The 13,657-nt window shown below is 55.6% G+C and overlaps 1 protein-coding gene across 1 annotated transcript in view; it reads left to right on the top strand.

The window, feature by feature from the left end:
• NOVA2 (NOVA alternative splicing regulator 2) overlaps positions 1-13,657 on the top strand; it is a 32,675-nt gene that overhangs the window by 5,897 nt on the left and 13,121 nt on the right. Inside the window, exon 2 of the mRNA XM_054009737.1 lies at positions 7,035-7,178. Within this exon, the coding sequence (XP_053865712.1) occupies positions 7,035-7,178 (144 nt within the window). The remainder of the gene's footprint in view (positions 1-7,034; positions 7,179-13,657) is intronic.

Raw genomic sequence — 13,657 nt, 5'->3', positions numbered from 1 at the left:
TAAGGTAGATGAATTCAAGCTGGCAGGGTCTGATGACATTCACCCGAGGGCACTTCAAAGCTGAAGCTGAATCTCAGAACCGTTAGCAATTATCTTGGAGAACTCACGAGCGCGGGTGAAGTCCCAAAGGGCTGGAGAATAGCGAACATAGAACCTAGCTTTAAAAGGGGGAACAAAGGGGGGCCCGGGGAATTATAGACCAGACTAGCTTTGAAACTGGGAAAGTTACTGGAACCAAGGATTAAACAATCCATTTGTTCACACCTGGAGGACAATAGGGTTAGAAGGAATAGCCACTATGAACTAATCATGCCAAACAAACATAATTCCCTTCTTTGACGGGGTTACGGGCCTAGTGGATGGGGGACGCAGCGGGACCCTGGGTCAGAGCAAGTGCGGGAGGCCCTCCCCTCTCCTTCTGCCTATGATCCCGCCCCTTCTGCCTGCAGCCCCGCCCATGGCCCCACCCCATTCTGCCCCTTCCCCCCCACGGTCCCACCCCTGTTCCACGCATGATCCTGTCCCATTCCGCCCCCACACCACACACCTGTTTGCTCCTTTTTGCCCCCCAAGACCGGAGAAGCTCTGTCCCCACCGCCATGGCCCCTGGCCGCAGCAGGGAGCGAGAGCTCCTTTAGTCCCAGGGGTGCCGCTGGATCCGACCGCTGGGGCTTTGCCCGGTGCTTCTGCCAGGGAGCGGGGTCAGGGCGCTGGGGCTTCCCCTGCCCCAACCGCCCGGCACTTCTACTGGGGAGCAGGGTCGAGGTGTGGGGGCCTCCCCCACCCTGCCCTTTTGCTGAGGAGTGGGGGCAGGGTGCAGGGACTTCCCCTGCCCCTCCCTGCCTGCCTGGCACTGCTACCAGGGTTGTGGCTTCCCCTGCCCCGGCTTGTCCACCCAGCGCTTCTGCCAGTAGGAGAGGGGTCAGGGCAAGGGGCTTCCCCCATCTGCCTGTTGCTTCTTCTGGGGCTCCGGGCTTCCATTGGCCAGCAGTGGATTTTTTTCCAGGGCCCCCAAATTGGCCAGGGCCCCTGGGCACGGGCCCTGTCAGCCCAGTGGCTAATCCACCACTGGATATATCTTGGTTTTAGGATGGGTTTTGACACACTCCCTTCACGGCATTCTCATTAGCAAAGTAGGGAAAGGTGGCTCTAGATGAAATGACTGTGAGGTGGGTGCACAGCTGGTTGAAGGATCGTACTCAAAAAGCAGCTGTGAGGATGCTTATAAAGTTTGCCTATGACACCAAGCTGTGGGGGAGGAGGTTTGCAAGCACTTTGGGGCGGGGGGAGGAGGAGGGGACAGGATTAGAATTCAAAACGACCTTGACAAATAGGAGAATTGGTCTGAAATGAACAAGATGAAATTCAATCCAGACAAGTACAAAGTACTGCAGTGGGGAAGGAAAAATCAAATGCCCAGATACAAAGAGGGACTAACTGGCTAGGAGAAAGCGGTGCTGGAAAGGAGCTGGGGTGATGGCGGATCACGAATTGAATCTGAGCCAATGAAGTGACACAGCTGCTGAAAGGGCTAATATCATTCTGGGGGCATTAACAGGAGTGTCCCGCTCTGCTCGGCACTGGGGAGGCCTGAGCTGGAGTCCCGTGTCCAATTCTGGATGCCGCACTTTAGGGAAAATGTGGATAAACTGGAGAGAGTCCAGAGGAGAGGCAGGGCCAGGAGAACTCTCTGGGCGAGCGGGCAACTCAATGGCAGATGAAATTCAGTGTCGATAAATGCAAAGTGATGCACATGGGAAAACTTAATCCCAACTATGCATACAAAATGATGGGGTCTAAATTTGCTGTTACCACTCGAGAAAGAGATCTTGGCGTCATCGTGGGTAGTTCTCTGAAAACATCCACTCAGTGTGCTGGGGCAGTCAAAAAAGTGAACAGAATATTGGGAACCATTTGGAAAGGGGTAGATAACAAGAGAGAAAGTATCATAACGCCACTATGTAAATCCATGGTACGCCCACATCTTGAATCCTGCGGGCACTTCTGGTCGCCCCATCTCAAAAAGGATATATTCGAATTGGAAAGGTTCAGAGAAGGGCAACAGAAGTGATTAGGGGATGGAACCAATTCCACATGAGGAGAGATTAGAAAGACGGGGACTGTTCAGCTCTGAAGAGAAACGACTAAGGAAGTCTATGAAATCATGACTGGTGTGGAGAAAGTGACTAGGGAAGGGTTATTTACTCCTTCTCATAACACAAGAACCAGGGGTCACCCAATGATATTAATAGGCAGCAGGTTTAAAACAAACAAAAGGAAGTATTTCTTCACACAATGCAGAGTCAACCTGTGGAACTCCTTGCCAGGGGATGTTGTGACAGGCAAAACTATAACAGGGTTCAGAAAGGAATGAGATAAGTTCACGGAGGATGGGTCCATCAATGGCTATTAGCCAAGATGGTCACAGGACGCAACCCCATGCTCTGGGTGTCCCTAAGCCTCTGACTGACAGAAGCTGGGAATGGGCATCAGGGGATGGATCACTCAGTAATTGCCATGTTCTGTTCATTCCCTCTTCAGCACCTCGCACTGGTCACTGTCAGAGACAGATGGCCCATTGGTCTGGCCCTGTATGGCGGTTCTTATGTTCTAACTGGAGGCTCAGGGAGGTAACAGAACAACGGAGCTTTGACCTGCCGGCTTGTAGCACGTGTTTCTGTCCATCTCTGTGTCCACCAGTCCTTCCCTCCCTCTGTCTGTGGAACTCCCTGCCACTGGATGCAGTTGGGGCCAGGAGTGCAGCAGGATTCCAGACACTGGCCTGGATAATGGGAACAGCCCCTCCCTCTTCCTGGGCCATGAGCCCTGAGTTCAGGTTATCTCACAATTGCCTGCCAGGGGGTTTCTCCCTCAGCTGCAGGTGGTGGCCACTGTGGGAGATGGGACGCCAAGCTAGATGGGCCTGTGGTGGGACATTAATTCCTGTGCTCCCGGCCAGTCCATTGCAGGTTTCAGTGGCTGCACTGGCATGGCCGATCCCCAGTGTGGACCTCAGCTCCAAAGAGATGTCTTGGTGGGCTGTGCCGCTCCTCCCTTCCCATTGGTGGCCTCATGGCCATGCCTCCCCTCCCATTGGTGGCCTCATGGCACGCCTTCCCTCCGATTGATAATCCGCTTCACACCCCAGAGTCAGCCACAGCAGTGGCTGTTGTAACCCAGCGACCAGGCATGTGCTACGCCCCCCTCTTCTACTGGACGATCTATATAACAACCTGCTACTGCTGCCAGTTGTGGAGCGACTCCCTTAGCCGAAGTGGCAGAGGGCCGTGTTGTGGTCCCCGAATCCGAAGCCTGATGATGACTCGGAGGGGGAGAGGGGGTCATTATGCTAACCTGGAATAGTAATAAGGAAATTGTTTAATGAGTAGCTGGGATGATGGGTGCTTAGTTGGCACCGTGGGAGCAGCCCATTCTGCATGGACCATCAGATCTGGGAGCTGCTGGTCCAGGCTAGAGGGGAGGAGGCCCCAGGCAGATTGGGGGACGATGGCTTTAGCTGTGCCTTTAGCTGTGTGGGACTGAAGGGCCTCGTTAACGAGGAGAGCACCAGGCCAGCCACTCTGGGTTTTCCTCTTGTCCTAGGCCTCAAAGCTCAGCGGGGCCAAGCCCTGGGACAGTGCTAGCCAATTGGCTTGCGCGGCCAGAGGCTGCGTCCTGATTGGGTCCCCAGCAGCCAATACTAGAGTTAAGTGAAGTCGAGTAGCCAACTATACAGCTCTCTGCATCCTGATTGGCTCATCAGATGTCTCCTATAAAAAGACAGGCATACAATGTATGCACAATATATCACACTCAACACACATGCACTCAATACACACATATACAATCACATGCAATGCACACTCAATACACGCACACACTCAATCCACACATATACGATCACATGCAATACATACAGACACGCTCAATACACACACATGCACACTCAACACACACTCAATACATATGCGCACCCATGCACTGAAGACACACATACAGTATCCACACGGGCTGTAATTTCCCTATGGGATTTCAGTGGCCAGTTCTTGGCACCGTTAACCTTGAGCGAGGAGAGTAACCTCACGACAGCGAGCAGGAATCGAAAACTCAAATCCCTAAGCCGCTTTGCAGGCCTTGATCGCTGGCTGCCATGATGCCTGTGGCCCCCTGCAGGTGGCTGGATTGCACTCTGTGTTATCAGTGACAGAGGCAGAACGGGAGCTAATGGCTGCAGCAGATGTGAGGGAAGTTCACACCGGAAATACGGGGCACACTTTACCCAGGCAGGGGAATTCACTTGTGTAACTGCAGACCCAGGGACAAGGGGATTTCTCCGTCGCTTGGAGGCCTGGAGTCTCTTTCTAAAATCTCTACTCTAGCTCGACCACCAGATCTGGGCTCAGTGTAGGAATCACTGGGTGGATTCTATGGCCTGCATAATGCAAGAGATTGGATGAGATTATCCAAATTAGTGGTTCTCAACCAGGGGTACACGTCCCCCTGGGGGTACGCAGAGGTCTTCCAGGGGGTACATCAGCTCATGGAGATATTTGCCTCGTTTTACAACAGGCTACATAAGAAGCACGAGCGAAGTCAGTACCAACTAAAATGTCAGACAGACAATGGCTGGTTTATACCGCTCTATGTACTACGCACTGAAATGTAAGGACAATATTTCTATTCCAATCCATTTATTTTATAATTAGATGGGGAAAATGAGAAAGGAAGCAATTGGTCAATTCTAGTGTGGCTGTGACACTTTGGGATTTTTATGTTCTGATTTTGTAAGCAAGTTGTTTTTAAGTAACTCGGGGGCACACCAGACAAATCCACCTCCTGAGAGGGGTACAGTAGTCTGGAAAGGCTGAGAGCCACTGATCGAATAGTCCCTTCTGGCCTCCGAACCTATAATGACACCCCCAATATCCATGTGCGTCATTTATACCCACTTGCTGCTGTGGTGAGAGTACAGCTGCGCGAGTATTACACATCTCGTCACGCGCACGTGCGTTGCACACGCAACCTACCAGAGGGTGGTGCAAAGCAGAGAGTCATTTGCACGTGGCCCCTCGATCATTCGCCCCAGCACCAGCTGCCTCAAATCTGCAGCTATTTCAGAGAGCAACATTCTGGGTGGGGGAGAAAAGCCACCATGGAGCCGCTCCAGCTGAAATGTTCACGAGCACAATGGAGAGGCAGGGACTGTGTCCAGCACTGTTCGAGACAGAGGAGTTCCCACTGGAGCAGGTGCAGAGCAGGGCTACTAGGCCGATCAGGGGACTGGTGAGCTGATCTCGCGAGAGAAGACTGAAAGAGCTGGGCTTGTTTAGCCTACAACGCAGGCCAAGAGGGAATCCAATTGCCAGGGCCGGCTCCAGGCACCAGCGTACCAAGCAGGTGCTTGGGGCGGCCACTTCGGACAGGGGCGGCAAGTCCAGCTGTTCGGCGGCAATTCGGTGGTCAGTCCCTCGCTCCTGCTCCGAGCGAAGGACCTCCCGCCGAATTGCCACCGCAGATCGCGATCGCGGCTTTTTTGTTTGTTTGGCTGCTTGGGGCGGCCAAAACCCTGGAGCCGGCCCTGCCGATTGCTCTCTAGAACAGGGGTCGGCAACCTTTCAGAAGTGCTGTGCCGAGTCTTCATTTATTCACTTTAATTTAAGGTTTCGTGTGCCAGTAATACATTTGAACGTTTTTAGAAGGTTTCTTTCTATAAGTCTATAATATAGAACTAAACTATTGTTGTGTGTAAAGTAAATAAGGTTTTTAAAATGTGTAAGAAGCTTCATTTAAAATTAAATTAAAATGCAGAGCCCCCCGGACCGGTGTCCAGGACCCGGGCAGTGTGAGTGCCATTGAAAATCAGCTCACGTGCCGCCTTCGGCACCCGTGCCATAGGTTGCCTACCCCTGCTCTAGAAACATATTGGAGTGGGAGCGGCTCATCCAGTCCTGTGTCCTAAGTTCCGAGGTAGTTTAGCTTTTTACTAGATGCTGACTTTATTTGATTCCCCCACGCCCAGCCCCCCACATCAGGCGAGAATTCTTCACTCTGCATCCTTCGTTAATGAGCCGTGTTTCTGGTGGGGAGACTGGGCTGGCGTGTGCCCAGAGGCTGGGGTGATGGGCATAAAGGAACGAACTGAGTTGCCGCTAAGGTTTCCGGGATGCGGGTAGCAATACAGACCCTGACCTCGTGCTTGAGTGGGGCATCACGGCTCATGCCCTGCCCCCAAAGTAACTATCCTGTGTGGCGTCAGCGGATCTCGCTGTTTTCCCCCATCCCAGAGAAGACAACATCAGCATGGGTGCATAGCGCTTATTGAGGCAGTGTGAGCTAGTGGGTAGAGCACAGGACTGGTATGCAAGAAACCTGGCTTCTCCTCCCTGCTGGGAGACCTTAGGGAAGTCACTTCCCTCCCCCATGCCTCAGTTTCCCCATCTGTACTATGGGGACAATGATGCTGCCCTCCTTTGTAAAGCGTTTTGAGCTCTACTGAAGAAAGAGCTAGTTATCATTAGTCTATAGCTGGGAGCATGCTCCCGCCCCACCTTCCCAATGAGTCGACAGCAGCATCTCTCTTTGTGATGTGTTTATACAGCACCGGGCCCAAATGCAACATGCTGGTTAAGTGCATGGGTGGGCTTGTCTCCCACTAGTGGCCAGGTACCGCAACGGCAACCGCTTACGGCCAGTCCCTTCCTGGGCCTCAGTTTCCACTGCTGTGAAATGGGGGCAATGGAACTGGAGAGTATTTTGAAACTGACAGATGAAAAGCCTGGTTAAGAGCTAAGCACTGCTGGTGTTATTACTCCAGCACTCCCCAGTAATGGCCTGATACGCTACAGGGTGAGGTCAGATGCTGCAGTACCCTTCCAGGGAATAGTCAGTGGGCAGGTTTGGAAAAGTGGGGGGCCTCCAGAGGAGGTGTCTAGCCCCACAGAGCTCTGGTTGGGGGCTGATCTCCCCCCCCCCCCCGCCGCCCCATCCTGGCACGGCATTGCTAATGGGTCTCTTCTCTCCTCTCTCTCCTCCAGAAGAGGGCGAATATTTCCTCAAGGTCCTGATCCCCAGCTATGCGGCCGGCTCCATCATCGGGAAAGGAGGACAGACCATTGTCCAGCTGCAGAAAGAGACGGGCGCCACCATCAAGCTCTCCAAGTCGAAGGACTTCTACCCAGGTGAGGAGAGCCAGGGGCTTCCATGAATCCTGCAGATCACGGGTTTGATAACTGAGGCGGGGGGCGGGAGGCTGGGACCTTCTCCCCCCAGTGATATTCTCCTGCTGTGGCGGCTGGACAGGAGAGGACCAGGTTTGCCTTGATGGCTGGGCTCCGGACCCCTGTGATCCGTCCTGGGGAGGTGGGCAAAGGGCACTAGCTGGGGTAGATTTATGTCAACTACACCGGGGCGGCTTCCCCCTCTCAGACAGCTTGGCTGTTGGGTATGTGAGCAGGGGATGGCGAAGGGGAGCAGGGCGCTGGCCCTGCGGAGGCCGGTTACTGAGCCGGGGGAAGGGAAAGTAGCCATTGGAATGACTGATCCAGAGATGGGAGTGGATTTTCCATCACTTGAAGTCTTTACGCTGAGATTGGACGGCTCCGCTCTAGCTCGACCATCAGATCTGGGCTGGATCTGGGAACGACTGGGGGGATTCTCTGGCCTGCGCAATGCAGGTGGCCGGATTGGTCCCTTCTGGCCTTACCATCTCTGACTCTCTGACCATTCAGCACCGGGCTGGCAGCCAGGCCGGCGTCGCTGCCCGGGGGGAAAGGGCCCCCCTGCCTGGCCTTCCCCAGTGCATCCCATTGCCACGAGCCGAGCTCCCTCATGCTCTGGGCAGTGGGATCCTGGCTTGCGTGTGGCAGGGCATGTGGGATCCCTGTGTGTGTGTGTGTGTGTGTGTAGGGCCCTCCCATACTATGGGGAGGGGGCCTCAGAAGTGGAGGGTGGAGAGTACTGCAGCAGGTGGGAACCCAGGCCCCGCCCACTCACAAGGCTGAAGGGAGACGCCCCTTCGACCCAGATCCCTGTGAAAACTGCCTCCGTCTCCGACCCCCCAGGATAGTTACTGTGGGGAGTGGCTCCACCCCCTCTTTCCTCCATGGCAGGACTGAGACCCACCGGTGGGGGCGGGGAGGTTAGCCCTGCCGCACCCCCGCCGTGAGGTACACGGAGGCTGTCGGACAAGGGGACGGGAGCGAACTGGACCTCCCATCCCCCCAGGCCAGCGCAGGACCACAGCCCCACAGCCAGGCCATATTCGGGTCAACCCCCTTGGGGGTACTAGGCCACATCCCCCATAACTGAGCTGGGGCACGCAAAGTCCTCCAGAACTAGGACTCCTGGCTTGGGAGGGAAGTGGTCTCTAGTTGTGGGCAAAAGGGCTAATACCGTCCTGGGCTGCAGGAACAGGGGAATCTCGGGAGGAGCAGGGAGGTGATTTTCCCTCTGGATTTGACCCAGGTGCGACCGTGGCTGGGATCCTGGTCCAGAAGGATGTTGATAAGTTGCCGAGAAGAGCCCCGAGAACAACTGAAGGGTTAGAAAACCTGCCTTAGAGCGAGAGATTCCAGGAGCTCAGTGTTTTTAGCTTGACAGAGAAGGGTCAGGGGGGACTTGGTCCCCGTCTATCAGTGCCGACATGGGGAACAAGGATCTAATAATGGCTCTTCAATCTCGTGAAGGTTGAACACAAGCCAATGGCTGGGAGTTGAAGCCGGACAAATTTAGACCGGAAATAAGGCGTAGGGAGTGCGATTAACCCTTGGGACAATTGACCGAGGGTCCTGGTGGCTTCTCCATCCCTGGAAATGTTTAAAGCAGGATTGGATCTGTGGTAAAGATCGGCTCTAGTTCAAACAGGTGTTGTTTCTGGGCAGGGTTCTGGCCTGTGTTATCCAAGACGTCAGACAAGATGATCACAGCGGTTCCTTCTGGCCTTGGAATCTATGAATCTGTGAGGGGAGTGGTGTGTAGTGGTTAGAGTGGGTAGACTCCTGGGGTCTGGTCCCAGCTCTGGGTTGGGAGTCGGGTAGATTAACACACTTTGTTGGGGAAGAGTCACCATGGTTTTTGTAAAGGGAAATCATGCCTCACCAGTCTATTAGAATTCTTTGAGGGGGTCAACAAGGGGGATCCAGTGGATATAGTGTACTTAGATTTTCAGAAAGCCTTTGACAAGGTGTAACGGACTTACAGATCATGCCCACACACAAGGTCCCTCACCAAAGGCTCTTAAGCAAAGTAAGCTGTCATGGGATAAGAGGGAAGGTGCTCTCATAGATCAGTAACTGGTTAAAAGACAGAAAACAAAGGGTAGGAATAAATGGTCAGTTTTCAAAATGGAGAGAAGTAAATAGTGGTGTCCCCCAGGGGTCTGTACTTGGACCAGTCCTATTCAACATATTCATAAATGATCTGGAAAAAGGGATGAACAGTGAGGTGGCAAAATTTGCAGACGATACAAAACTACTCAAGATAGTTAAGTCCAACACAGACTGAGATTTTAAAAAATGACAAAATCCAAACAAACAAAAAAAAAACAGGTTTAAAACAAACAAAAGGAAGTATTTCTTCCCACAGTGCACAGTCAACCTGTGGAACTCTTTGCCAGAGGATGTTGTGAAGGCCAAGACTATAACAAGGTTCAAAAAAGAACTAGATAAGTTCCTGAAAGATAGGTCCATCAATGGCTATTAGCCAGGATGGGCAGGGATGGTGTCCCTAGCTTCTGTTTGTCAGAAGCTGGGAATGGGCGACAGGGGATGGATCAGTTGATGATCACCTGTTCTGTTCATTCCCGCTGGGGCATCTGGCATTGGCCACTGTCATAAGACAGGACACTGGGCTAGATGGACCTTTGGTCTGACCCAGTATGGCCGTTCTTATGGAGTGTAGTAGTTTCAGCAGCAGTGTGGGAAGTCAGGACTCCTGGGTTCTGTTTCTGGCTCTGGGAGACAGGTGGAGTGTACCGATTTCTGCGGGGGGGTCTAGGAGCCAGGACTCCTGGGTTCTGTTCTGCAGCACTTAGCCACAGCCCCCGGGAAATGCACTGTGCCAGCCCCGCTAGGTTTCATTTTCAGGTCAAACATGGAAGATTAGCAGGTGGTGCTGGGTGGTGGGGAGGAAGCTGGCAGCCCCGGCCCAGACATAATCTGTGCCCTGATTGCGGGGCACACAAAGCCGGGCCATCCCAGCTAAGCTGATTTTCTCTGCATCTCCTGCTCTCGATTGGGGGATTATTGGGCAGCAAATCTCCAGGGATGGGGAGATGTTGCCAAGGGGCTGGAGAGGGGAGGGGGCAGCTTTTCACTTGGTAATTGCCCCAGGAGAAAAGGGGTTGTTCCAATCCCTCGGGAAAGGGGGAGGCACCATCCCCCACCACCATGATGCACAGGGAGGGGAAGTCTGGGGTCTGGTCCTGGGGAGGTTCCTAACCCTGAGGGTATGAAGGGCTTGATCAGGACTGCGTATAGGAGGCTGGTGGTCCTGGGACTGTGAGAAGGCAGCCTAGTGGTTAGAGCAGGGGGGCTGGGAGTCAGGACTCCTGGGTTCTATCCCTGGCTTTGTGAGGGGAGTGGGGTCTAGTGGTTAGAACGGGGGGGGCCAGGAGCCAGGACTCCTGGGTTCTGTCCCCAGCTCTGGGAGGGGAGTGTGGTCTAGTGGTTAGAGCAGGGGGGTTGGAAGCCAGGACTCCTGGGTTCTATCCCTGGCTCTGGGAGGGGAGTAAGGTCTAGTGGTTAGAACGGGGTGGGGTGGGAGCCAGGACTCCTGGGTTCTCTCCCCAGCTCAGGGAGGGGAGTGTGGTCTAGTGGTTAGAGCAGGGGGGTTGGAAGCCAGGACTCCTGGGTTCTATCCCCAACTCTGAGAGGGGAGTGGGGTCTAGCAGTTAATGCAGCAGGGACTGGGAGTAGGGTTGCCACATCTCAGGTACATGTAGGATGGTCCTGAGCCAGGACAGCTGTCCATACGCACTGAGGACCCTGACAGATTTCCCAGGACAGCTAGCTCAACAAAGCGATGAGCCTGGGAAAAGCTGGATGGGTGACAACCCTGAGTGGGTGCCAGGACTCCTGGGTTCTATCCCTGGCTCTGGGAGGGGAGAAGTAGTCTAGTGGTTAGGGCAGGGGGGCTGGGTCTATTCTCCCCCAGTTAGCAATGGCTTCACGGGAGTCACCTCTAGACATTCCAGCTCTCACGAATTGACATGAGTGAGGTTTAACTTTAGTTAAACATCGCTGTCAGCCCCAGGCCAGGGGCTCCGCTGGCCCTTGCGGGTCCCAAAATCTTCCTCTGCATCCCCCCCGTCGTGAGAGAGGGCTTCCGGCAGGAGCGCAGCAGGATGGGAGGCAATAGTAGGGCCACAAAAGGTTGGGGGCATTCATTGATTTTGTGCAGCTCCATGCGTAATGTTCCTCATCAGTGAGCGAGTCTTTAATGGTCCATGCGGTTGTTCCCCCTCCCCTCCAAACAGGGGCAGGGGACCATTTAGGGGAGACGAGTGACTTTTTCACGCTGGTGCAAAGTGTCCTGCATGGGAACAAGTGATTGCCCCGTGGCGTGGGCGGGCAAGTACCCACGGGCCCTGCTCCGGAGTGGCTCTTTGCAGGATTGGGAGAGCTCCTGCCGCAGGACCCCAGCTCCTCTTCCTTCCCTTACAGATGCAAGAGGAGGCAACCCTGGGGTAGTCCCGCACGCACTGGGCGGAAGCAGGGGGAAAAGCAAATCTTTTGGAAGGATCTCCTGATTTGTAAGCCAGTCTGGCGATTTTCGTGGTCTCACTGGTGCCGTTGGGGTTAGCTGTGCTGCTTATCCGTGCCCGTTTCTTCAGTTGTTGGCTGAACGCCCGGCCGGGCCTGCCCAGGATACCTGCGGGGGCTGGGAGGAGGGGGCAGTTCCAGGCCACAGGAAGGTTCATGGAGAGGGATGGCAGGGTCCCCCTGGCTGCTCCCAGGGAGGGGAGGGAGAGATCCCCTAACCTGCGGGCAGGGGCTGGTGTGGCTGATCCCAGGGGCCTGGAGATGGAGGAGGGAGCCACATGGACACCACAGCGGCTCTCTGCAAGCAGCAGGGCCCTGGGTGCCTCCCCAGCTGCAGTGCGAGGGGAGGAAGCAGGAAACTGGGCAGGGCTGGGCCAGGCTGGGAGGGAAACGGCTTCAATGGCAGGAAATGCTCCCCTTGATAAGTCAGGCCAGAGCTGTGCGGGCTGGTCCCTCCCCCGGCCTGGGTCTGTCCGGGGAACCCCTGCCCCTCCCCCGGCTCTGTCCTGGGACCCCGTTCCCCTCCCCTGGCTCTGTCCAGGGACCCCCTGTCCCTGCCCCCCGGCTCTGTCCAGGGACCCCGTGTCCCTGCTCCAGGTTCTGTCCTGGAACCCCGTGTCCCTGCCCCCCGGCTCTGTCCTGGGACCCCCGTCCCTGCCCCCCGGCACTGTCCTGGGACCCCCATCCCTGCCCCGCGGCTCTGTCCTGGAACCCCCTTCCCCTCCCCTGGCTCTGTCCAGGGACCCCGTGTCCCTGCCCCGCGGCTCTGTCCTGGAACCCCCTTCCCCTCCCCTGGCTCTGTCCTGGGACCCCCTGTCCCTACCCCCCCGGCTCTGTCCTGGGACCCCTTGCCCCTCCCCTGGCTCTGTCCTGGAACCCCCTGTCCCTGCCCCTGGCTCTGTCCTGGGACGCCGTGTCTCTCCCCCAGCCTGGCTCTGTCCGGGGACCCCCCTGTCCCTCCCCTGGCTCTGTCCTGGGACCCCCATGCCCCTACTCCCTGTCTCTGCCCTGGGACCCCCGTGTCTCTCCCCCCCCTCTGTCCTGGGACTCACCTGCCCCCATCCCCCCGACTCTGTCCTGGCACAAACCCCCAAACCTCTCCCCTCCCACCTGTTGCACCAGCACAGCCTCCACATACACATGCTCGTGCCCTGCTCACACTTGCAGAATCTTGTGCCAGCCTGTGGAACTGCCACGTCCCCTCGCACGGCTGCCTCCCACACCTGCCCTGCCTCCTACCCTGCCCTCCTTGTGCCCCCTCGCACCTCCGCTCCTTTGTGCAACCAGTGACCATCATCCACCCCTGCCTGGGAACTCTCCATTGTGCCCCCCCATCCCACCCTCCTCCTCCAGGGGAACCCCAGGTTAGCAGGAGGGAGAAGCACCTGGTACCAAGAGGAGGTGACAAAAATGATTCCCAGGAACAGTCCCCCCCCCGCCCCATTCGACTGCCTGTGACCTCTGCCCCAACCCATGGCCTGGGGCCAGCACTCACCACACCCTTTCCTGTTTATCCAGCCTTGATTAGGCCTTGGCTGGGACAGGCCCTGTTGTTTTCAGGGAAGCCAGTGGGGCTTTGTCACAATCCGGGGAAGCCTGATCCTGGGCTGCAGGGGGAAGAGCGCTGAGGGGGTCCTTCCTGAACCCTGCCCAATGGGCAGACAGTTGAATGGATGCTCCCAACAGTTCATAAAACTTTCCTCGTGCCCCTTGAGGAGTCCACAACTCTCCCCCCCTCTCCACCACCACCACGAGGCAGGGGAAGAGGTCACGACTGCAGCCACTTCTGGGGTGGGACACAGCAGATGTTTAACAACCAACAGCAACCCTGTGCTTTCGGATAGGAAGTGAGGAAGGATACAATCTCTAGATGAAAGTGGGACTAGAACCCAGGAGTC

Source organism: Malaclemys terrapin, chromosome 20 (genome assembly GCF_027887155.1).
Source record: "Malaclemys terrapin pileata isolate rMalTer1 chromosome 20, rMalTer1.hap1, whole genome shotgun sequence".
NCBI classification, from domain to species: Eukaryota; Metazoa; Chordata; order Testudines; family Emydidae; genus Malaclemys; species Malaclemys terrapin.
This window is presented reverse-complemented; position numbering and strand designations above follow the sequence as displayed.